We start from the raw sequence: 25,400 nt of genomic DNA on the forward strand, positions 1-25,400 counted from the left end.
ATGCTACAGCAAAAGGTCTCTGAGAGAAGTAGATAGTATTGAAGTATCGCTGCATACAGAATCCTTCACGTTTTGGAGGTACGTATAAGCTTCCAAAAATTACTGCACTTGTGCTTCTGTCACAAGGGCACTTTCTGTGCTCTAGCCTGCTAGTTTGTGGTGTTCATGGCTGTGAGGAGGGCGTCTGCATGTTTTGCAACCCCTCCTATAGCTCTCCATGGATTTTTGCAGGGGCTGGAGGCTGGCTTTCATTATACAGCTACACTGCAGATTATGGGCTAAAATTTAGAACTTTCAACATGTCATACGAATTGATTTACCCTTCTGAATGGTCAAACTGCGTGCAAAGGATTCTGAACTAACGAACAAGGTCTATCTCTGCTCACTTGTGAGTCTTAATGGATGCTTAGGCACTTTGGAGAGTAGAAGCATGCACGGGACCATGTTTGTTTTAGAAAAGGCAACTGCAAACCAGATTGTGAGGTATGGAATTATATTATTTCCTGAAGAATATAATTCCAGAATTCTATTAGCTTTTTAAATTTTATTATTTGAGCACCTTCAGATTTGTCACCACTATGAAAAAGGAGTAATCATTCTAATTATACCTTATTTTTAACGTAGGATTTTTTCTTAAGACAGCTCTGTGAATTTTGTTAGTCTCAGACTGCAGTGGATTACATAAACATTAACTAGCTCAGAGAACTGCTCGAGGCTCAGTCAGTTTTATGCTTGCCTGTAGTTAGCATCTAGAAAAGGAGGAATTAAACAAGAAGAGCCCAGTTCCGTTGTTTGCTTTTTGGAAGAATGGATTTGCAACTCATGCTCTTCAAAAGGGGGGCTGGGATTAACTAAACTCGATGTTCTTCAGAGACCCCTTTGGAAATCCTGCAAAACTGCTCTTTGGAGATGCTACCAGCAACCAGTCCATTGCAGCGCGGTAGAAGGGAGAAGGTGGCAATCCAAGCACCAGTTTCATTTCATAGGGAAAGGAGCTTTGCCGGGGAGGCAGCCCAGACTGCTTTTTCCAGAGGAGTTCGCTGAAGTCTGTACGAGTTGGGTAGCCAAGCTCCAAAGGGGCGGCAGGAGAAGGCAAAGCAGCAGCTTTGCAAGGGTCCTTCCCATCCGGGTATGTTTTTCATACGTTATTCCATGCTGTCTTGGCATCTTTCTCTGCATTTACACTGGCTACTACAGCCCAGGCAAGTACCATTGTACTACAGCCAGTACCAATTGTACTACAGCCCAGGCAAGTACCGTTTGACACCACGGTCGGAGCGTGCGCTACCTCTGCCAGCACCACGCTACCAGTGTAACTGCCGGCTGGCTCCTTCAGCGGGACCGAGGGCAGAGCGCTGTTGTGCGCCCGGGTCAGGTACCTACTCGCAGTGTGGGTGCAGCTGCCCCACATCAGCTGTCTCACAAAAGACACCCCAGCAGGCCTTATGGTATGCCATACCCCTCCTCCCCACACCACGGCCCAAGCGTTCAGGTGTCCCTCTCGGAGCGCTACACTACCAAACACCTCACCTGGCGTGCTATGAAATAGCCTCTCATATCTCCCCTTTCCACTGCCGTTTTGAGTGTTCACAGGCACAAAGAAGCAGCCTGGGTATTTACGTTTGCAAGGATCATGTCCAGATACAACATTTTGCATCAAAGAACAGTTCCTGCAGCAACGTGCAAGCGCACCCTGAGAGATGACTGTGCCACACTGGCGAGCAGCGCCACTTCCAAGCGCGGCACTGAAAACTGCCTGTCTGTGCCTGAGGCCTGGAGTGGGAGGTGAGCGCGCTTGTCCCTGTTACAAGCCACGTGAAATTTTGGCAGAGAAGCCATTCACTAGCCCCTTGCTGGTCACAGCCCCCACCAGGGAGGGCTGGTGCGCCACGGGCTGTAGGAGAGCTTGCGTCCAGGGTGATTCCTGCAGGGCAGCAGGGTCACAGATACCGAGCTCCAAAGGGGTCCTGACATCTCTGCAGAGCAGGTACAGCTTGTCCCCAGCCGGGGACCTTGAACGTGTGCTTAGGCGCTCCAGTGAAAGCATAAACAGGAAGGAAGTCCTCCTACCTGATCTCTGCTCTTTTTGATTACTCTTTCTAGGGATGTCATCCATTCCCATGTCGCCTTCAGCCTGAAGTTTGCCATATGTTAACCAGCTGCTAATACCGGTGTTCTTCAGGGTTTAGATGCCTTAAGTGCATCTAAACAATATGAAAATTATTAATTTGTTAATAATTTGTTATTACTTATTAACAATAAGCAGTTATTAATTGTTCAGTTTCTGCAGTAGCACAGATTTTTTTTCCTCCTCCCAGTTTTGCAATGTCATCAACAAGGCTCTCCATAAATGAATTTCAGAGAGACAGATCCTTTCTCCCTTTTCCCTGTATGTGCTGTGACCCTGCGGCGTGCGTGGTGGGTCCCCCTAGCCACGAAAGGCCCTCGCGTGCAGTGGTTGCCCGTGCTTGGCAGACGGCTGCTGGCGGACCCAGCAGGCAGCCGGCCAGCGCGGAGCCAGGGAACCGAGGGGCACCGCTGCCGAGGAGCGCGCAGCCGCGCCGCTCCAGCAGCCGCGCTTCTCTCCGCACAGCTGCTGCAGGATGCGCGACCTCTGCGTCGGGCCGAACCGCCCAGTCACACCCCGCCGGGCCCCCCCCGCCTGCAGCGCCGCCCCCCCCCCGCCGGGCGGACCCCCCGCCGCGCCGCCGGGCCCCCCCCCCCGCCTGCAGCGCCGCCCCCCCCGCCGGGCCGTTCCCCCTCGCCGCGCCACCCCCCCGCCTGCAGCACCGCCACCCCCCCGCCGGGCGGCCCCCCCCGCCGCGCCGCGCCAGGTGCGCGCCCCGCCCCTACCGGGCGGCCCCGCCCCGCCCCCCGTCGGCCCCGCCCCCGCCCCGCCCCCGTCGGCCCCGCCCCCCGACCACCTGGCCGGCCCGGGCGGGGCTGCAGCTGCCGGCCACCATGGCGCTGCGGCTCCTCTTGCTGCTGCTGGCGCTGCTGGCGCCGCGGGCCGCCCCGCGCTCCGCCGCGCCCCGCACCGCCCGCCCCTTCCCCGGTGAGCTGCCTGCGCCGGCTCGGCCTGGGCGGGCGGCGGCGCCCGGCACGGCGGGGCCCCCCGGCCCGCGGGGCCCGGCTCCGGCTCCCGGCATCGCCCGCCGCGCCGCGCCGCGCCGGCAGGCCGGGGGGGGTCTCGTCGGGGGGGGGTCCAGGGAGGCGGGCCGGGGGGGCTCATCGGGGGGGCAGGGAGGCGGGCCGGGGGGGCTCATCGGGGGGGCCAGGGAGGCGGGCCGGGGGGCTCATCGGGGGGGCAGGGGGGGCGGGCCGGGGGGGCTCATCGGGGGGGCAGGGGGGCGGGCCGGGGGGGCTCCGCCGAGGCTTCCCCCGGGGTCCCCGCTGCGCCGCGGGCCGAGGAGCGGGGCGTGCGGAGGTAGCGGCCTTTGCCGGGGGTGCGAGCAAGGCAGAGGACCGGGCGGGGCGCGTGGGACCGGCTGCTGCCGACCGCTCGCCTCGCTGGCCGAGGAACCTGCGCTGCGAGTCGCGGGGCGCCGCTCCGGCGCTGGGGAGGCAAGAGCTAGCCACGTGAATTGGCGTTGCTGCCCGCTTGTGGAAAACAAGAGGTGGGTGAGCCGGTTAAAATTGATTCCTTTGAGCCGTCTTGGACAAAAAAGCTGTAAGCAGTGGGCAGTGGAAGAGATGGACAAGCACAGGATTTCCAGTTAACTGTATATAACATCCTCACCTGCCTAGATATATTCCCCAGTAGGAGTCTCTAATTAGTAAAGCCAAAATATTCCTAGCAATTACTAATCTAAACTTTGTCTGAAATGTGCCAAACTGACAGTCGTCTCCCTTTGGGACTGACGGGATGTTCCTGCCCATCCAGAGGAAACTGCAGAAATCCTGCTGCACGGGTAGGAGCAGAGGGCAGGAAGGTCACAGTGCTCTTTGCTTGCTGGAAGGAGCAGCCCGTGGGGGAGGAGGAGATGGTCCCTTCACACTTGAAATGCTTGGGAACTAGATCCATGCCATTTCATGCCCTCTTTGGCTATTTCCTGCTGTGGAGGCAAGTAGTGTTTAAAAACTGTCCTGGACAGGGTTACCACAGTCCAGATCTGCAGAGCAGCAGAAGTGCGTGTGTGTGTGTAACTCCCTAAGATCCCCAGCTCATTTTGCTTGCTGTCCTGGGGCAGGATTCCTGCCTTGCATGCTGACACACCCAGTTTATTATTGTTGTTACCTTGTAGAAGATGGACCAGATTCAAGTAGTTTGCTTCTGCCTCCTCACTGGTGACTAAAGCTGCGCTCCCGTTTTAAGCTCTGCTCTCATTATCCCTCCAGTAGTTATTGCTGTCAGAACTCGATTAGCTGAAGGGAATCGTGGTGGGAGTCTCTTCCTGCTGCACGGATGCTGGGTATTTGGACTGCATCAAAGCAGGGCTCCCACCGTGGTGGGGAAGGGCAGGGAGCCTGGGGTATCCTGAGGGTGTGGTAAGGAGCTTCTGGCACATGCAATGGTGAGGCAGCAGCCTGGTGTGAACGGGCTTGTTTCTACAAGAACACCGTTCTAAACTAGGGTGGTAAGTGACTTTCAAGCTGTGTGGCAGTTCCAGAATAAGTTTCAACATGGGAACTTGTTTCAGAGGATCTGAGGTTAGTTTATATGCAGTAGTTCTGGCTGCTTTTCCAGTACAGACACGCTGTAATTCTTGGCTAGTAGTTCTCACAGATGGGTTGCTGCGATGTCCCACAGTGAACGTTGGCTCAGCCTGCTGTCTTGGCTTAGCCACCTGGACCAAACATCAGCAATGGTGCACTTTGGGAGTACTCTGACCTCAGGAGAGAATATAGTGCACCTGCTTAATAAGGACAGTTCACGCTATCTAGATAGCGATCTTGAAAAGGGTGTTGCATTAGACTGTACATGGGAGTTATGGCTCTGCTTTCTTTGCTGCAGCATGAAATTTGGGTGAGTTTGCCTACATGCAACCTTGACCTCAAAGGCAGTGTTTACCACTGGCTTCTTGAAGAAGTTTGCAGACTCACCTGCAGATAGTTAGCAGAAGCAATTTGTCTTCCTCCATGCCTGTGGTGTGGCAGTAAGGGTGTCCCTGCAGCGCTGCTCTCTGGCAGAGGTGTTCTGTTCGGGCATTATAATGCAGTGAAGCTCTGCAGAGTTATCTACTTTCTGTCTGAAAGTCCAAAGCTGTGTGTTGCTCTTGGTGGAGGCATCTTCCTCCATGCTTGCCACACATCCAGTGTCCTGGCTTGAAACAGCTGTTGCTGGAGAGTGTGGCACTTCAGCACTTTCCTTCCCTGAAGAGCTGCACAACTCTGTTCTCAGAGGGCTGTCGGAGCTTCTCCTGGAGCAGCTTGCACACATCGAGGCTTGGCTTGGCTGATAACTGTGTATGTTGTAGATAGCTTTGGTGGTCCTGTGTGTGTTCATCTGCTAGAGAAGTTTCTTGGCTTTTGCAGGAGTCTGCAGTTACAACGTGTAGGACAGGTACTCTGGGCTAATAGTCTGCGTCCAGATGGGTTTTGAATATCTCCACGGAAGGAGACTCCACAACCTCTCTGGGCAACCTGTGCCAGTGCTCTGTCACCCTCACAGGGAAGAAGTTTTTCCTCATGTTCAGGCAGAAGTGCCTGCGTTTCAGTTTGTGCCCGTTGCCTCTTGTCCTGTCGCTGGGCACCACGGAGAAGAGTCTGGCCCCATCCTCTCGACACCCCCCTTCACATACTTGTACACATTGAGAGACGATCTCATCAGTCTTCTCTTCTCCAGACTGAACAGGCCCAGCTCTCACCTTTCCTCATCTGAGAGATGCTCCAGTCCCCTCATCTTCTTTGTAGCCCTCCGCTGGACTCTCTCCAGTAGTGCCATGTCTCTCTTGGACTGGGGAGCCCAGAACTGGACCCAGCACTCCAGGTGAGGCCTCCCCAGGGCTGAGGAGAGGGGCAGGATCACCTCCCTCGACCTGCTGGCAACACTCTGCCTAATGCACCCCAGGATACCATGGGCCTTCTTGGCCACAAGGGCACACTGCTGGCTCATGGTCAACTTGTTGTCCACCAGCACTCCCAGGTCCTTCTCTGCGGAGCTGCTTTCCAGCAGGTCAACCCCCAGCCTGCACTGGTGCCTGGGGTTATTCCTTGCCAGGTGCAGGACCCTGCACTTGCCTTTGCTGAATTTAATGAGGTTCCTCTCCGCCCAGCTCTCCAGCCTGTCCAGATCCTTCTGAATGGCAGCACAGCCCTCTGGGGTATCAGCCACTCCCCCCAGTTTAGTATCATCAGCAAACTTGCTGAAGGTGCACTCTGTCCCTTCCTCCAGGTCATTGATGAATACATTGAACAAGACTGGACCCAGTGCTGACCCCTGGGGGACACTGCTAGCTACAGGCCTCCAACTAGACTGTGACACTGACCACAACCCTCTGAGCTCGGCCATCCAGCCAGTTCTCAATCCACCTCACTGTCCACTCATCCAAGCCGCGCTTTCTGAGTTTATGTATGAGGATGTGGTTTTCTAATTTAGGTTTTGTATATTAATAATCATATCAAAAGGCTTGCCGCACCAGTGTTTCTTTGCAACTTGTTTGCAGTTGTATTTATTGTTATAACTCTGGATTGCACAGTTCTGTGGGGTTTTCTTCTTGTCATATCTCTGTGCACAAGAATCTCTGCTCTTGCAGCTTAAGCAAAAGAGAGCCACTAGTCATCATGATCATAGAAAATGTTGCAGGTGAGGCTTAGGCTGAGCAGAATCGGGGGAGGAGGTGAAAGAGCTGCTCCTGTCCCCCACTGTGGGCGAGTCCAGCTGAACAGTTAGGAGGGATGATGAATGTCTGCGTTTCAGGCTTAGCTTCCTAACTAAGATAATGGTCTGTGCTTTGGAGAGAGCTTTGCTCTGAGGTTAGAGTTGGGAACCAAATCAGTGCAGCTGACTTGTTGCAGAAATCAGATTTGGGTGTTAATTACAGGACTGAAGAGGTGGTTTTGTAAAGCAGTCTCTTCTTTTAAGCTACACTGGAAAGAGCCCTTGGGTGGTGTTTGTAGCTGGAGAGGTAGCAGCAACAGCAGAAACAAGTGTCTCTTGACTCAACCAGTTGCGTGCGGGCTCTTGGAAAACTGTTCTCGTTCCTGGACGGGCTACAAAGCAAGGGTCTTTCTTGCTGCAGAGTCAAAGCAAGGAGGGCAGAGCTTCTTGCCTGTGTTAAACAAGTTTCATTAGACACCGCAAAGTAAAGCGTCATTACCGAATTGGCGGAGGGGGGAGATATTTCTTATCTCCTCTACTGCCCAGTAACTTTGCTGTGTGCCTTTCTCTAATCTCCTGCTATCTGACAAGCCTAATGATAGTAGTAGTCCCTCCATGTCAGGAAGTGTAAGTCGTATGGCCTGAGAACATACTCCCTTTCCAGCTGTGTCTGCGTGCAGTGATTAATTCCAAGTGCTGGACGGGTGTGTTTGTCATTGTTATTGCCATTGTTCAGGATGCAGCATTGGACAGTTTCATCCTGTTCCTCTGTGCTGGCATGACCCCCTGACTACTGGAGGCTAACAAATTTGATCCAGTGCTTCTTGCACCAGCTCGGTAGCATGTGGTTCAGCATGAGTCTGCCCACAGCCTTTAAATCGACATCTGTGCCTGAACTGGCTGCAGCAGGCTTTGTCTGGATGGCTAGTTTGTCATTGCTATCAAGTTCTGTGTTCATAGTTCTGCTAATTATTCAAAACCAGAGGAGCTGGTGTGATGGCAGGAATATGGCGCCTATAGACAGTGAGGAAGCTGACCTGCAGACTCAAGCCCTCTGCAACACGGAAGGGAACCCTTTGGACAACCCGCTGGACTCTCCATCAAGTCTATGTCTAAAAGACTCAGTTTGGGAAGGTGGAGCAAGGAGGGATAAACTTGTACAGAAGGATAGACTTGTGCCTTACTACTGAGTGCAAGAGAAAAGGCAGAAAACTGCAACTTAACAGCACTTGTGTATGTGATTTATAAGTTTTCTTGATAGCAATATTAGTAGTAGTATTATTGATACAAAGTTATAAGCACTAGAATTGTAGCTCAATATAAGTTGCAGTGATATAATTGTGTACTAATATTACTAATAATAGCAGTGTGTTTATTAGCCTGTTAAGATATTATTAGTTTTTAAAGGGGTGTCACTTAATCAACAAGCAGTAAACCACACCCGCCAGTTTTGGCTCAAGCCTCCAATCTGAAGGGGGAGAGTCGGACCTAGGCAGTTAACACTAACATACCATAGGGTTGAAGGTATTTGGGAATAAGAGCTTAGTATGCAAAAACACTAAAGAAGGTAAGTTAAGCAAAGCTCTTCTGGATACAGCGTATAAATACCAAGTTGGAGAGTATTTCTAATAGTGGATGGCTTTTTAAATCTAGCTGACGAAAGACAGAAAAGAGCAAGTACCTGGAAGCTCAGAAGACATAATCTGTATGGACCAGAAGTCGCATGCAAAATTCACGTGAGGGGAAACAGCAACTGAAATAGTTCATCTTGGGAATGCAAGTGATTCAGAGTTCAAATTACAGATGTCTACTCAGTGGATGAAGGTCACTGAGTGGGTAGCAGTCAAGCTTTTCTGGCACAAATATCCAATAGCAAAAACGCGTTGGGCTGCTCCTGTCGCAGCACATGCCGACTCTGTATTGTCTAGTCAAAGCAACAAGGGCCCACCCTCGTGCTGTCGTTGCCCCTGTATCGTCCTTGCAGGCATATTAATCATACTGTGGCTATGCGTTTCCATGCAGCAGGTCCCTCCGTTGTGCTGACGTACCTTCACAGCCTTTAAATGCAGTCAACCTCCACTGTTATCCCGTATGCTATAGCTCAGGGAGAAGTTCAGGCCTGGCATCAGTTGGTACACGGTGTTCCTTACCTCAGCTTCTTTCCTGGTCTTTAGGTAATGTCTTTGTAGGCCTGCCAGCCCATTTCTCCAGCCTGTTGAGTTTCCTGTAAATGATGGCACAGCCTTCTGGTGTAGCATTTGCTCCTCCCAGTTCTGCATCATCAGCAGACTTGCTGAGGGTCCGCTCTGTCCCATCATTAATGAAGATGTTAAATGGTATTGGCCCCAGTGCTAACCCCTGAGATGCACAACAAGTGACTGGCCTCCAGCTGGGCTTTATAATGCTGATCACAACTTCTTGAGTCTGGCAATTCAGGCAGTTCTTAGTCTACCTCGCTGTCTCCTTACCTAGCCTTTGACTGCAGCAGTTTGTCTATAAGGATGCTATGGGAGTCAGTGTCGAAATACTTACTTAAGTTGAGATGGACAACATCTGCTCTTCCCTTATCCACCAAGCCAGCCATTTCATCATAGAAGGCAATCAGGTTGGTTAAGTGCAATTTCCTCTTCATAAGTCCATGCTGACTACTCCCAATCACCTTCCTGTCCATCATCTGTTTGAAAATCCAGGAGGATTTGCTCCATCTCCTTCCCTGGGATTGAAGTGAGGCGGCTGACTGGCATCTAGTTCCCTGGATCCTCCTCCTTGTCTTGAAGGATTCTTCTGCAACATCCGCCTTTGGGGCTCAGGTGGGATTTGGGCCTACCAGGCTCAGCAGTGAAATGCTTAAGGAGTTTCTGTGATCCTTCTTGTTTCCTGACAGGTAATTGAGAGTCCCATTCTTCAGCAGAGAAACAGGGTGCAGAGAACACAGCCTCACAGAAAACTTGCTGTAGAAATAAATATCCCCTCTCCTGCCCCCATCCCGTTCCAGCTGAACTCTCAATTTGAGATGTTTGCTTGTAGGAATTAGAACTACGTTAGCACGTTGCTGTTAACGTGCCTTTTCCGGGAGGAAATCCAAACTCACTCAGCAATATTTCAGAGGGTAGCTATGCCACCTGATCATATTTGATGTCCTCTTGGGATACAAGAAGTTTTTTCAGAGGCTAGGCTCTCAGAAACCAGAGCTTCTGCTGGGGTTCGCTACAGCTGTTGGGAGGCAAAGGCCTCTAATACTGAGACTTAGCCCATTAGGGATGAGAAGCTGGCTTAGACCCACTACCTGCATTGAGATCCTGGCTGGAGGGGTCATCTTGAAACAAGGGCTGCCACTGGAGTTGGTGATGGAATTAATGTCTAATGGTTGCTGAAGTCCTGAAGTGATATATGAATCCTGTAGGGAAGTATTGTACTTGGAGCTATGTAACCCAAGAATGGGAGCAGTTGCATAGGTCCTGATGCAGGTCTGTCTCTTCTAGGATTCTCTTAGTTGCCTGGTGGTGGATGTATAAAGAATAGTTTAAGAACAGGACAAGTCTGTAGTGAGGCTTTCCCAAATACTCTTCCAGCTTTCAGCTGCTTTTGGATGAAGGTTTCAGAGTTGTAGCTCAGCCCACACAGGCCATAGGAAGTGAAGAGGGCACTGCGTCCACCACTGGAAGGTTGCACCTGGCACTCTGCGCTGAGTCTCGGAGAACCAAGAGCAGAAGGGAGGGAAGTTTGTATCCAATTTGAATCCCACTTCTACTGTGCCTGCAGGGTGCTCAGGGACCAGAAAGAAGAATGTATATGATGGAGCTCAGTTGTGGGCCAGGTGTGATAAGAATCTCACAGATGCTTTCGGGGAATAGGGCACAAAGCTCACTTCCTGCCCTGAGAAGAAAGAAGGTGTAGATTTGTGTCTGGAGTAATCTCAGGTATAGAAGGTATATTGACATCATCTGCTGACCTTGCATACCAGATCCCTGCCAACAACTGGGGAAAAGAGGCTCTATATTCACATGTATGATAGGCCAAACACCCAAAAGGTACAAATGTCAGAGGATGCAAAATAGTCTGTAAAAGAACGGATGTGCGTATGTGTGTGGGAAGCTGAATGAAAGGGTTTTTTTAATTGATAAAGCTTGATGTTGGCAAAACTGACTGCTTGCATGAGAACCATGAGGATTGTATCAGAGGAACACAGCTCGCTCAGGCTTGTGTTATGGGGCTCGTTGCCACAGTGTGATGTGGAGGCCAAAAGCATAAATAGGCTGAAAAAGAGTTAAACTTATAAAGAATATCTGGAGGTAGCTCATAAGCACAAAACTAGATTTGACTTCCTGAACTAGGGATTGCTGGAAGGTCGGGCAAGGTGCTGAAGACATAATAGAGGCACTGCTGCAAGGAGGATATAGGGCTAGATAGATTCTCTGCTCCACCCTAACCTGGTCGTTCTTATCATTCAAATTGAGATGATGTTTTCTGCCAAACTTCTGACTTTTTCTGAACTGTTACAGTTCAGAGGAAGGAGGCTGCGCCTCCTGAACAACCAGAGCAAATGGAGTTGACTCAAACTTTACGAGGGAGGGAAAGCTGCTCTGCAGTTCCAGCTGGGGCAGTCTGATGGCTTCAGTGGCATAATTAAAGAGCAGCTAATCTTCCTTCTCCATTTTTCCAGCTCTAGGCATCTGATCCTGCTGAAATCCTGCTGCAGGAAGCAAATTCAGATGGTTTATTTTATGTCACTGCAACACTGAGTGCAGCAGTGAAATATGACTCTGTCCTGAGTGCCTTGCTCTGAGAAGGGCGTGAGCTGTTTGTCTTCCTCCTCCCACAAGGGACAGCTTTTCTCACACTCGGACATGCACAGTAAACCTGAGCTTCCAGCCCTGCCTCCAGCAGCTGGCAGATGTGCCTGGTGTCCCTGTGCTGGCAGACTCAGAGGTGCATGCTGGCCTGGAGGAGCAGGTGAGCAGCCTGTTCCTGTCCTTGCAGGCAGTATAAGCTCACTGCTGCCTGCAGGTGTCCAGTGGGAAGCTGACTTAGCTCAGCGTAAAAGAACAGGAGGGCCTTTCTTTCTTCCCTGTGTGAACCTACTGCCTGTGACGAGAGAAGGTTTCTATGTATTGCCTATATGGTTTTTCAGAAACTTTCAGTCAAGCAGTTTCATCTTGAAGTAAACAAGAACCTTTTCTCTTAGCTCTTGTAACAGGATGCTGGGTCCTGTCCTGCCTGGATGTGGCTGGGAGATACGGTCTGTAGATAAGAGGTATTAGGGTCTTTTCCTCACCCGTTATGAGATCACTGGGTTTGACTTGCAGCTGTTGCTTGTCAAATATCTTGCAGCATTAGCTGGCAGTGCTGAACCATAAACGTGGCACAGGAGATCTGCCTTCAGCAGAAGGGGCTGTGATATAGCAGGAATGAGGTCCAATTGCTCTATCAGCTTCTGTCCACACACTAACCTTGTGGTTTGTGGTCTTGTGAATTCCTGGTCCCCAAACAGTTCTTAGGGCTCCTCGGAGAGGTCAGTGGTGTTGGTGGCTGCCTGCAACATGTTTTTGAGAATGTCTAGCACGTTGTAGCTGCCAGCCGATGCTACTAAGCGTTAAGTAAAAATGGCCTGCCTTAGTTGGAAGCCCCAAGGGATGGATTGCTGCCCAGGAGCCAGGCCGTCATGAGCGTGGCTGCTCTGATAATGTCGGGGGCTGAACTGTGGCCTTGTCAGGGAACAATCTGCAGGGGAGTGTTTTCCCCTTCCCTACTGACTTTCCCAGTGCCCTTTCCAGGTTGACCCCACTGGAAGACCATCCTCCCAGATACTGTGGAGGAGGTGCAGATATGTTGCTCCTTCACTCCTACTAGAAGTGAAGTGTCTGACTAATGATGATGTGCGAACATCAGTACTTGCTTCTGATCTCTTTTGTCACCTCCTCCTGAGTGTTGTGTAAAAGATTGCTTTATCCTCCCTCCTGCTGCTCAGGGACTCACCAAGGTTGTGGCATCTTTTCCTGGAGAGCCTGTCCTTGGTGCGTATGCTGGCAGCTTGCAGACTGCTCTGTTAGCAAGTGGGGCTGTGCAGGCCTGGCTATGGGCCAACTCTGTACTCATGGATCTTGCAGAGATCTCAGACCCTGTACTGCCTCCGTTGGCCTGTGCAGCATCACAGTGTATCTATCTGAGGCTGAAATGATCTAGATGACTGTTTAAAAACTTGTTCTGGCAACTGAAGCTTACCAAACCAAAGCTTGTCAACTGTGAACACAGTAGTTTTCAAACAGATCTCTGGACTGTTTCTAAAATGTCCCAAAAAACTTAAAGAAGAAAATTCAATTGTGTGGGGATTCCTATAACTCTCAAGGTAGTCTTTCAAGTCTTACCTTTCTAAGGGCACCTGTGCTTCTGCTGAAAATACTTAGATATCCAGAAAGTGAAAGACTGAAAAGCATTACTCATGTTATCTTCCCTGTTAAGCAAACAGGTTCTATCTACAAATGCTGCAGCAGGACCAAATGGGTACATACAGGCACCTTTAAAAGACCAGGTGGAAATAAACTTCAAAATCTAGTAAGTCTGATCAACGTGGAGGAGAAAAAGGAGTGACTGTTACTCCTTCGTACAAAATGTAGTTAACGGAGAACGGGAGAATTTACAAATGCAGTTGAGATGAGACTAAGAGGTTATATAGCAAAGCATTTGTGTGCATCTCGTATCTCAACCTCATCTGCTCATCATGAACAAGTTGTTAAACTTCTCTGTGCACCGTGAAAAGGCAAAACAGAGCATGCAATTCGTTCAGTGCAACAGCAGGACTGTGCTGTGTTCTCATGCATGCTCCTGTTTACCTTTCCTGGTAATGGATGTTCACAGCCCACTTGCTCACCAGAACACACAGGCTTATTGAAAAGGCAGCCAGTTTCCGTTTATGTTGTGGTAACGTACTGTGGTTGACCAGCTCAATATGACAAGCAGAACTGGCTTTTTAATTTTCTGCTTTGGCATAAAACTCTCCTGCCACTCTTCAGTGTATTTGTGGCTTTAGTGAGAATTCATAGGTTTTGGTATGCACCTGTTTGTGACTGAGGTAAGCTCTGAAGTTTGAGAATGTGCTTTGTTCGGTTGCAGTCAGGGAACTGTTGTTGAATGTAGTTGTTTTTCTTCATTCACTGCCCTTTGTGTTCAACTAATTGCTCCCTGCCTGTGCTGTGTGAGTGATACTGGTAGCATATGTTCAGCTCTTTGGGATTTGTACCATTGCTTTCAGTGGCAGTTTCATATAGGTTGCGTACTGAATGCTTCTGCCATTTAAGTACTGCCATCCCACCTCAGTCTCTCCATGATATGGATGTAAAAGGAAAGCGCAGGATAGACTTGTTCTTGAGAATGAGATGCAGAATGGTGGTTCTGGAAAAGGCACCGATTCCCTCGATTTCCCCACCATTTCTGTCTGTATTCAGGCAGTGCTGTGACCTGATGAATCAGACTTCTGAGAAAAATGCAAGTATCTTATCTCAGAAATTGATGGGGTGTTGTGAAGCTATAGCTGGTGCAGGGAATGCCCTGTTAAAACCTGAACCTCTTGCTTGCGTCTCACATCAGCTTGTCACGAGCTGCCCTCTTTGATCTGAACTGCAGGGAGCTGGGTTGCCAGACCTCAGAGCTGAATGCTGCCACAGTACTTCACCACATGTTTCTGACCTCTAAACTTGTCCAGCCACAAGGGCTGCACGTTCCTCTCTGTCCAAGACAAAGGTTTCTGTGTGCTCCCAGAACAAGCAAGGCATCCAGCCAGGGAAGGCTGCAACAAGGGCTTTGTGAAAACTGATTGGGTTAGTGCAGTCCAGCCTTTGCACATCTGAGCTTTTAAACGGTTATGAGGACAGCTTAAAAATATGTTTGTGTCTTGGAGCTGTTACTTGGCTTAATGCCTCTTGACAAAGAGGAGCATGTTTTCTTCCACTTCTGGGAAAAGCCAGTGCCCTGGAGGGCTAGTGGTCTCCCCGCCCTGCAGGCAGTGGCAAGAATCCCAATGCGTGCAGATCCCTGCAGCAGCAGGCTCTGCTGGGCGACGTGCGCTCCTTCCTGCTGATGGCTGTAGGCTTAATTCTCTGGCCAAGGTATGAGCGAGGTGAGGAGCTGTTACTTGCTTTCTGCTGATGAGCTCAAGCCCTGTTGCGTATTTGTGCTGGGGCTGAGGATACTGCACTCTGGCCTTGTGCTGACTGTCAGCGGTGGTGGTGCAGGATCGCCTGTGAGGGTGGTTTTGCTTCTGGTGCTCCCCTGGCTGCGAGAGCCACTGTTGAGACTATCAAAGAGGAAGGATAGAGTCTAGCAAAGTGCTAGTTTGCCTGCTCAAACAATTCCGTTCTTGTGATGACTGGGACCAAACAAGGCTGATGGCTCTTACTATCCTTTGCCCCGGTCCCTTAAAGGAAGATCAAATACTAATATCACTGTTGCCACTAGCCTCCAACCTGGGCGTAATTAGCACAATGTGTTTTACCCTGCTGATTTGTCCTTTCTTTACCCTTAGTCCTTTGCAAACTGCAATTTTTTTAAAGGAAACCCATGCAAGGCAAATGCAGGGTTTTTTAATAGGTCACTGACATCTTTTTCCCTCTTGAATTTTGTATTTAATCCATATCAACCCAGAGTTCTCAATCAGCTGCCACCACTCATATTTGGGGAACTGTGTGATCACACTCTGTGAATCATATCCATGCTGCTACCAGAGAAACGAAGTGGTGCAGCTGCAGCTTCTCATGCTGTCCTGTACAAGCAGAGGTGGCTACGCTTCAGGCTCTGCATAAGCTAGTTGTGCTGCTGTGATGTAGGTAGGGTTCGCCCCCTTGACTGTGACTAGCTGACTCAATTCAGAGTCATCTGTTAGCCTGGTCTTCACAAACTTGGACCTGCAGCAGCTGCTCAGGTTAAAGGCAGGGAAGGAGGTGACAGGTAAGCCTGTCACAATGCTTCGCAACATGCAGGCATGCTGCTGCTCTTGAGATGGACAATAACATACGGTCTTTATTTTGCACTCTTAGTCTGTTAAAGACTGGGAATCACTGTGTCCAGCCTGATTGCTTTCATTAAGTCAAGTTTGATAACTGTTTCCGTTTTCTGCCCCCAGATCACTGATTACTCACCAAGCTGTAGAAATACTAATAAAATAGTCTTGATTTGAAGAGTTCGAGAGGCTGGAAAATGAACTGTGTTCCAAGGGTAGTTGTCCCAGTAGTGCATTGTCTTTGCTACTAAAAACTTTAATTTTGTGATGAGTTTGTTTCAAGTCCAGTGTCTAGTCTGGCGCTTTGTTATCCCTCAACTTGTTACATAAGATCTCTTTCTACCTATGGAGGAAGTGACTAGATCTTAGCCAAGTAATGAGCTTCTGCAGTTCTACTGAAGCAAGTTCTGTGCCTCAAACTTGCCTTGTTTATTTCTCTTCTGAACCCATGTCAGTGCTATTGTTACCTCCAAAGATTAAATACTAGCAACAGACAGGACTGTGCAGTTGCAGATCTCCCCTCTTCTCTCTCAAAAGCAGTCAGGCTCTGGAACTGGCCCAAGAAAGAATGCTATGTCCATGGCTTGTGTCTTGGGCTCACTGCACTTGTTGGCAGACAGCTGCTGAGTTGTATGTTGCCAGACTGTGAATGGGAAGTGTGAAGCAATGTTCTCACTGGAGAACTGATTACTGCTTCCTAGGAAAGTGCTTCCCCTTCCTTGTTGGACTTCAACCTCCAGACTAACCCCTGCAGCTTAGAAGGAAGATGTTCTGGTTCCTGTGACTTCTCTGCTTGTCCTGGATTGCAGCCAGAAGGATTTGTCTGCTGCGTGCTTCATTTAGATCCTTCTACTTTTGGAGGCAACAGACTTGATTGACCAAAAGTGCTAGTCCTTCACTTCAGAGCTGGCCCAGGGTCAGGTTTACAGGCAAGTCCATTTTAATGCGGTCTTCCCCTGCTCCTGGAAGGCCAATGTGGCCTCTAGGAACACTGGAGGGTAGCATAGCAGTACAGCAGATTATCCAGAGAGGAAGTAGAATTGCCATCCTTGGAGGTTTCCAAGAGTCAACTAGACAAAGGCATGGCTAATCTGGTTTAGTGTTGGTTGATAGCTCCCCTTGGATCAGGAGGCTGTATTAAAGACCTCCAGAGTCACCTTCTAACTAGCGTTGCCACAGTTACTGCTCCTGCATTTCCAGAGGCAGGAACAAGTGCTTATACCTCTGACTCTGTAGGTTTGGGGAAGAAACTGGGGAGAAACCAACCGGGTACTGATAAGGCAGAAATATTCTGGCCTGATTTGGTCCCAGAGCTCTTGCTTCTTCCACTCAGCATATTCACGCTCTACTCCCAAGGGCCTCCTTGATGCTTTGTGTCACTGCATGCCAGCCCTTGCTGAGACTCTCCTCCCTAGCACTTTTTCACTGTTTTCCTCTTGTGCGTACCCCAAGACAAAACGATATGGACCTATTTAAATGCAGAGTCCTAGCATGAGCTTGTTCTTGGAGACTGGGGTGCTGCCGATCAGTTCCATATTGCCATTTTCCCCATTACCTGGCAGGCCTTTTGGTGCAGGGGCCATATCTCGCTTGGAACTGTGACGTGCCACTAGAGGGGTGTCCGGGATTCTTTTGGATCCTGGGGTTAGTTGCACTGAACTCGAGAGATCATCGTTTGTCAGATATAAGAATTTATTAGAGCTAAGCAGTTCTACACATATGACGGACACTGGACAACACTAAACAATTAACAACAGACAATCTACAAGTATAACAAAGCTAAGAAGTATAGTAAAGAACTAAAAACAGAATGCACATATCAGAGCTCTATGGTTAAGCCACGGAAGCACAGTACAATGACTGTTCTCGGATGCACGGTATAATGACTGCTCTCGCCCTTTCCTTGTCCTTATGGGCCACCCCTCCAGTATAGTTTTCCCCGAATTGTTCTCACGGCGCTCGAGCTGTGCTAAGAGGATTCAGGTTCTCCCTGGCAGCTGGCACCAGGGGTGTCCCCGCTGATGGGTGGGTTGTCGGCTCCACAGGCCAGCTGATGGTGAGTCTGAGTCCACGCAGAGGTACATGGCTTACTCTCTTTTATCCTTCCCGGGCTTGGTTCGTTATTCAGTCCATCGGTGCCAGAGCGTAGTTGGACAATGGAAGAGATGTCCTCAGTCGGTAACAATATGGATACCAACAGGATGGTCAATAGATAACAGTACACACGTTCAACAGATATCAGTATGAAATTCCAAGGTACCTAGATGCTTAGAGTGCGAGTCTGCGATGTCACTTCTCCTTTGCTGACTAGGTTTGCTCTGCACTCATGGGGTCACTGGAGGGCTACAGCAACCCCACAGTATGGTGGCTCTGGCTGTGGTGCAGCTGAGGTTCCTCAACTCTTGGGGAGCACCCCAGAGCAAACCCCGCTTCTATGGGCTGCACCATCCTGAGTCCCACACTTGCCTGTGTGGTGCCTATCAGAACTCATACAGGCTGAGCACAGTGGGGCTCTGAGCTGCAGGATCTTGTTGGTGTCTTTGGGTTAGCATCACTCTCCTATTTCTTCTTCTGGGCTAGGCAGGTGCAAGACCCTGAGCTGCCTTGTCAGTGCTATTAGCACTGCATGGGAAAGACGGACATGGAATGTTTCTCATCTGTAGCTGTGGAAGGAGCAAAGCTGCCTGTCCGCTTTGTTGCTGTCAGATGGAGACTGAGTGGTTGGGAATGAAATCTTTCTCAGGCTTCTCTGTCAGATGCCCACGAGAAGCAAGGGATGCTCAGCGCTCCCTGCAAGCTCTGTTGTAGCTGCATTAGGTTAAGTTCAGTGGCACATGCTGTTGCTAGTGGACAGTTTGGCTTTTTCTACTCTTAAAGTTCTGCCCACAGTCACATCTGCCAGTGGCCTTCCCCTGATGTTCACAGTGCATGGAGGTGTGGGCAGCCTCAGTGTTTGTTGACGTGTTCGGTCACGCTTGGTTCAGGGTGGAGTACGTACCAGCTTTGTTTGCATTTGTGCATATTTTTGTCTAGGACTGAGAGCTATTGGGAACAGAGAGAGTGGAGGAAGGCGGGATGGAAATGGAGGTGACCTGGGCAAAATCCAGGACAAGGCTGGGGGAGATATTGGGATATTTCCTCCTTTGCAACTGTTCTTCCACTTTTCCTAGTGCTAGCCTGCCAGGGAGCTGAGTAGGGATTGCCACGTACACCGTAACTCTGACACTACACAAGTGGAGTCAATTCCTGGGGATTTCAGACTGTGGGAGGGGGCTCTTCCTACACCTATGTACCTAGATCTAAGTCTCTAGGGCAGCTGATATAACTAGTTCTGCAGAGGTGCCTTTCTGCCCGTTGGTTAAAAAGGGAGTATGGGTGCCCAGCTCAGACAGGCATGTCTGAGTTAGGGCAAAGTTCTGCATTGTTTCTTTTTCTTTTGGGGTGCGGGGGGAAGGAAGGGAGCAAAGCTGAGCATGTTGCTTGTGCCCTTGTCACCCTGGCTCACGTGGGCCAATTTGTGCTGATGGGTAAAGCCAGGCTGTAGGATAGATAGTAACGTGCTCTTTTTGATTGCAGAGGTGCAACAGATGGTTCATCGCTTCTCCCAGGAATCCATTTTTAACTACACAGTCTTTCTCGTGGCACCACAGTCCAGGACGTTGTATGTGGGAGCCAAGAATGCTGTCTTCGCCTTATCCCTGGATTCAGTGAGCCAGCATCCCAAGATGGTGAGAACATGGCTAGGTCTTGGGGACCATATGTATCAGTCATATTGAAGGATTGTCTGGGTAGAGCGTGTGTATTTGGACTGCCCTGATGTGGGTAAGCTGTGTGTCTGGGCAGGGGGAAGGTTGCATCTATGATGATATACCAGGGTGGGCACGCAAAAGGGGCAGGCTGCAGTGGGTATAGGTTGATATTTATGCTAGCGCTCCCCTGATGCAAGAAAAATCTGTGCCTGTCTGCCAGCAACGCAAACAATTTATCAGCCAGAGCCGTGGCAGTAGGAAAAAGCAAAGATCTCTGTACCCACACAGCAGATTTAAGCGCACAGAACTAGCTCACAGAGGGAAGCAGCTGGGCATCCGGAGACATCCAAGCACCCACTAGTGTGAGGAACTGTTTGCAGACTTCACTGGTTGACTGGCTATGGAGTTACCTCTAGCCTTTGACTCCAGCAAAAGAGTACCAATACTCTGGGATAGTCCTTCAAAAATGCAGGCTTGTAAGCTCTGTCAATGTTTGTCCACTTCCTGTAGAGACACCACCTAGTCATAAAGAGCCTTATAATTACTCTTCCATCTCCCTAAATAACTAAGCAAGTAGCAACTGCTAAACTCTGTCCAAACATGACAGCAGTCAGCCTCCTGGGGGCCCCGTAGAGTCAGGGCACAGTGCAGAAGCAGCTGCACCATTCAGTGATGAGCTATGGGTATGGATGAGGTTCTTGCTCGGGGAACTTCAAGACAGTGGTTGACCTGTGAGATTAGTGGCCCAGCACCAGTATGGATCAAATAGATCATCTCCAGAACTATGAGAAGAGGAATGAATGCCTGCACTGAATGTCCAGCAGTGATCCTTACCTCTGCATTACTTGTTAAAGACCACAAAAAGCAAACAAGAGTTCCCTAATACTTGCTTGTAGGTTTTATTTGAAAAGGAGCTTCCTTAACACAAGGTTGCTAGAAAATCCTGGCCTTTTTTCCTGGGTAAGGATCTTGCTATAGTAATCCTTGCTGGATCAGTTGCCAGAGCTGAAGTGGAATGAGAAGATGACCTCAGGTTTTGGGTAAAGAGAGTTCTTCTGTTCAAACTGCAAAGGACACATCAAGTCCCTTTGCATATCTTCAGTGCAAACTTAAAAGTGTTAATTCTAACTTTCTAGGCAATGAATGACATGTGCCTCAGCTGTGTCAGGATGAGATCTTGCCTATTGTGATAGCTGCAGTCCTGGAACAGCTCATCTGACGAGCAGTGTTAGAGAAGCAAAATGAGTTTTGGAAGGAAGTCCTCAGGACATCACGAGAGAGCTGGCTTGGAAATGACACCCTCTTTTCCAAGGTCTCTCCCAAGTGACTGTCGCTCTTCTGTCCCTCACACTTCCAGATGAAATGCCCAGCACTGTGCCAAGATAAAACTGACAGGAATAGCTAGACACAAGCGAGACAGCTCTGCTACAGCCTTGGGGTAGGAAAATTAAAGGCAACATGCAGGGGATTTCAAACGAAGTTTGTGTCCGTTATTACTTTGAAGGAAAAGGTGCCCAACAGCAGTGTATTTCTCTGCATGTAGTCATGTAGATAGCTCTCTGAGGAATATACTTGTAGGTTTTCCCCTCCCTTGGAGGCACTCTCCTTCCTCAGTTGACTGCATGGTAAGTAGAGTCACTGTCAGCCCTTGACCTTTGAATTCTCCATCCCTTGCTTCCAACCTCTTCTACTCCCTTTGGGAATTCACACTGCCACTGCCTCCCAGCTCCAAAGAGCCTGCTTTTCCTTTCCTCTTTTACCTCCTCTGCCCTTCGACTGCACTGCCGAATCCGATGGTGCTGTTAAGTTCAGTTATACATTTGACTTTCTTAAAACCCTAAGACCTAAAGAAAACAATTAAAAATCCAGCCAAAGCTTTTTTTTTTTTTCCCAATAACTCATCTGAAATCTTCATGACTTGCCACACCACTCCAGCAGTCGTTTCTGTCCACTTTCATGCTTTGCCCAGAATTTGCCTGGGTGAAAACAGTGTGTCTGGTCTTTCTTTGAATCGTCTGGATAAAGAGAGCCTGCATAGATGAAGATGCCTGAATTTGGTCAAATGACTGTTACTCTTCACAGCTATAGGAGGAAGCTCTGCACAGCAATAACTTAGACTTGATAGACTTGATGAAATGCAGGCAGGGGGACTCTTTGATGTACTTCTCAGGTCCAGCTTTCTTGTTCTCCTCCTTCTGGGGAGATCCTTCCTGCCGGATTTGCCAGACTCATCTTCCTAGAGTCCAAAGTGATCACTTCTCCATCCCTGCTTTTCTGCAGCCAGGGCAGTCCCTTCTGAAACTTTTCCACTGTCATCCCATTATTCTGGTGGTGCTGCCAGCCCTCTGTTACATGGTGCCAGAAGGGCAATGGCTCAGGAGTGCATGCAGGAAGAGAACAGTCTCTCTTGCTGAGCTCCTCTTTATGTGCAACTTGTCTGCAGCTGCAAGCTGGGGCAGGGAAGCTTTTCTGTGTGTCTGTGCAGAGAGGCGCATCAGGTCCTGATACTGGCCAGCTTGAGCAGCCTGTTGTGGATGCAGCCTCATACTGAATGGTAGTGGATACAGGGGTGTCTTGCTGTTTTTCAGATCTCCTGGAAAGTGCCCGAGAATCATCGAATCTCCTGTACAATGAAGGGGAAAAAAGAGGCAAGTACCCAAATGGGAAAGGGGCGGGAGGCTGATCAGTACTGCAGCGGAGGCAGCCCTTGCATGGATACCTCTCTGCAGGATGCCAGTGCTGTGGGTGGGAGACCTTGTGTACACATAGTGGGGGGGTTGTCTGGATTCATGAGTCTGTGGTAGGACTCTGTACAGACGAGTCTGTAGGACTCTTCACACAGACAACGTATGGGTGTGTGTCCCCAAGAGAGCTGCTACTGTTTGGCTCAGGGTGAGGAGGAAGAAAGAGACATCATCAGAAGGTTTTTCTTTGTGTGCTATGTGCCAAAACCCTTCCCTCTAACCACGCTTCCTCCTGGAGATACTTGTGCTAGCCTAGCTACTAGGGCAGTACATCGTAGTGTGTCAAACCTGGACCTGCATCTCTCCACTCCTTCACTCCTGCTCTGCTCCAGAGTCTGTCACATCCTCTTTGTTCCTCTGCATGCTTTAAACTATCTTCTTCCGGCTGGTCCAAGGCTACCTCCCTTCCCTCCTCGCTCAAATTTCATGGGCCTCTTAAGCAAACTGTTGCTGATGGAGCTGTCATTGCATTGTCTTCCTGCTGTCATCTGAGCCCTACCTTTGGTAAGACAGGCCGTGATCAGGATGACTAACTTGATCACCTTAATGTAATACTGGTATCTTACAGTCCATTAACCTTGGGAGAATGTTAAATCTTTTGTCAGTCTGGCTTTTTAAATCTGGTCCTAGGTCACTTGTACTCAAGAATCCTCAGAGAAATGCCTGAGGAATTTCTGGAGAAATTCCAGAGAAATGTCTAGCTAAAATTTTTTTGTAAGTTTTGGAATATCAGGGAAGTTGCAGCAGCCTGGAGTGCACTAAATTTGTGCTAACAGCTGAACGTCCAAAGCCCTGGTGACATGAGCTGGATATGGTTAGATGGGGACCAAACAATAGAAGAGTTGATTTGGGGCTCTGAAACAGTGATGCTTTAGCTTAGGTCCCCACTGAAGTGGAAAGGGAAAGTATATCTTATCAAACAGCCTGTCATCTCTTTTCCATGAAAGTCTGGTGGGATTCCTGCAGAACCATATTTGTCCTCTTAACCTGTGTAACTAACTGTTGTGAGGAGTAGCCATCCGTGGGGGAATAAAGGAGACTTCTGAAAGTATCCTGCACTGAAGGATTTCAAGCTGAAGCAAAGTGCCCTTCAGTGGGAGACTGAAATCTTTCAGTCATGCGCTCTAATTCTTGCGTCATGAAGGGCAGTTGTTAATGTTACTTTTCAGTCTTCACCTTTTGCAGATCTTTTCTGGTTCTGTTATTACCTTTTTCCTTGATAGGTGGATGGGACTGTAAGCAGGACCTAATGTGATCAGACTGTCCATTACGCTGCAGCAAAATGATACTTTATGTATTGTTTTTTCTTTCCTGTTAATTCTTACCATTTGACTTGGGCGGTTTGGGGATGGTGGTGGTGTTGGTGCATATGTGACGTCAGCTGATATGCGAGGTTTTCCTCTGAGTCCATGTGTGCTGCTTTCACTTACATGAGCTTAATATACCCAGCCGTTCTGTGGTCCATTCCTTGTTGTGGGATCCCTCTGCTGCCCTTCATCAACTTCAGGACTGGCTGTTTAGAACAACTATGTATTTATTAGTGAACTTTAAAAAAAAAAAAAAAAAAAAAAAGTGGGGGGGGGAAATCAAATCTTTGATAAGTGACCTTATGTTTCCATTTTGTTTCTTATCTGTTTAACTGGCTACATATGTGAAAACTTAGGAGTGTTTAATTTCTTTGGGCCTTTTACAGACTGATGAGCTTGGTAAGAAGAACTGGGCTCTGACATAGCTGTTATGGGCCGGTTCCCCATCCTTTGGGCAAATTTTGGATTTAGGAGAGCTGTCTTCTAAAGACTGGAGATGTTCAGTCATGGAGGAAGCGAGTGAATTTAAGGATGGCTCTGTAAAACAGGCCTGAAACCTGGGAGGCTGAACTGAGGAAGTCCACCTGAAAAATGCAGTTTCAGAATGGGAGAAAGAAATTGTTCTTCTCTGGCAAGAGATGCCAGGTGGGAAATACCCTTCAGTGAGAGCAGGGGTCTGGCTGGTCTGGCAGAGCTCCCCGCTGTAGAGCGACTGGGCAGGATCGTCCAGTGCAGCCCTAGAGCAAAGTAATCCTCAGTTCTGGGCTCCCCAGTACGAGAAGGACAGGGACATACTGGAGCAAGTTCAGTGGAGGGCTATGGAGATGATTAAGGGACTGGAGCGTCTGTCATGTGAGGAGAGGCTGAGAGCGCTGGGACTGTTTAGCCTGGAGAAGAGCATGCTCAGGGAGGATCCTATCAGTGTGCGTAAATACCTGATGGGAGCGTGCAAAGATGGAGCCAAACTCTTCTCAGTGGTGCCGAGTAACAGGACGAGAGGCAACGGGCACAAATAAAAATACAAGAAATTCCATTTAAACACGAATGAAAACCCCTTTTTTTATGGTGAGGGTGATCAAACACTGGAGCAGGTTGCCCAGAGAGGTTGTGGCATGTCCATCTTTGGAAATATTCAAAAGCTATCTGGACTACGTCCTGGGCAACCTGCTGTAGCAGACGCTGCTTTGAGCAGGGGGGTTGGACCACACGATCTCCAGAGGTCCCTTCCAAACTCAACAGTTCTGTGACTCTGTGAAGGCAGATTTGCCTCCTAGGACTCCCTACTAACCCTCTGCTTCATGCTGGTAATACTTCGTTTCCATTATATGCTTTTGGGACAGAATTAACCTACTTTAGCCTTGCTGCCCTTATCTACTCCTAACTAACCACAGGCAGTTTGCATACCTGAGCAATGACATTACCCAGTTAGTGCTCACACCATGCTTCTGCCACTGAACAGTTTTCATCACACCTCTGGTTCCCATCAGAGGCTGTCGCTAGTTCTGAGGCCTTGTATTCCAGCATGACCTTTTTACTCACAGCTAGCCTCAACCTGCAAAGCTATTTGATTACTGCTTCAGACTACTTCTGCTCATTGTCGTCTCTGTATTTAACAAACCTGTCTGCATGCCTTCACTGAGTTGCCAGTGTTAACAGTGAGCATGAGAGGTTCCATCCCTCCAGCTTGATAAGTCATTAGTAGTTGTTTTGAAAGTTGTTTTCTAACTAATTCTGTGCCCCTCTTGCAATCTTTTTTAGGTTGCAAGGTGTTTCACTTGCTTGTTTGAAAGCATCATGTCAGAACATGTCAGAAGCCTTAATACTGAACTACTTGACACAACTTCTGTC

General features: G+C 49.2%; 1 protein-coding gene across 4 annotated transcripts in view; it reads left to right on the top strand.

The window, feature by feature from the left end:
- Positions 1-526: 526 nt before the first annotated feature.
- Positions 527-25,400, top strand: part of SEMA4F (ssemaphorin 4F) — a 48,475-nt gene continuing 23,601 nt past the window's right edge. Inside the window, exons 1-4 of one of the 4 annotated variants that reach the window (XM_068944034.1) lie at positions 527-1,129; positions 1,585-1,785; positions 19,329-19,480; positions 22,090-22,149. In XM_068944034.1, the coding sequence (XP_068800135.1) occupies positions 1,701-1,785; positions 19,329-19,480; positions 22,090-22,149 (297 nt within the window). In that variant the 5' untranslated portion in view covers positions 527-1,129; positions 1,585-1,700. Of the gene's footprint in view, positions 1,130-1,584; positions 1,786-2,931; positions 3,056-3,422; positions 3,618-3,846; positions 3,912-19,328; positions 19,481-22,089; positions 22,150-25,400 lie in introns of those variants that run through there. The other 3 variants (XM_068944033.1, XM_009671378.2, XM_009671377.2) reach the window with 3 other exon arrangements.

This window comes from Struthio camelus, chromosome 4, assembly GCF_040807025.1.
Source record: "Struthio camelus isolate bStrCam1 chromosome 4, bStrCam1.hap1, whole genome shotgun sequence".
Taxonomy (NCBI): Eukaryota; Metazoa; Chordata; class Aves; order Struthioniformes; family Struthionidae; genus Struthio; species Struthio camelus.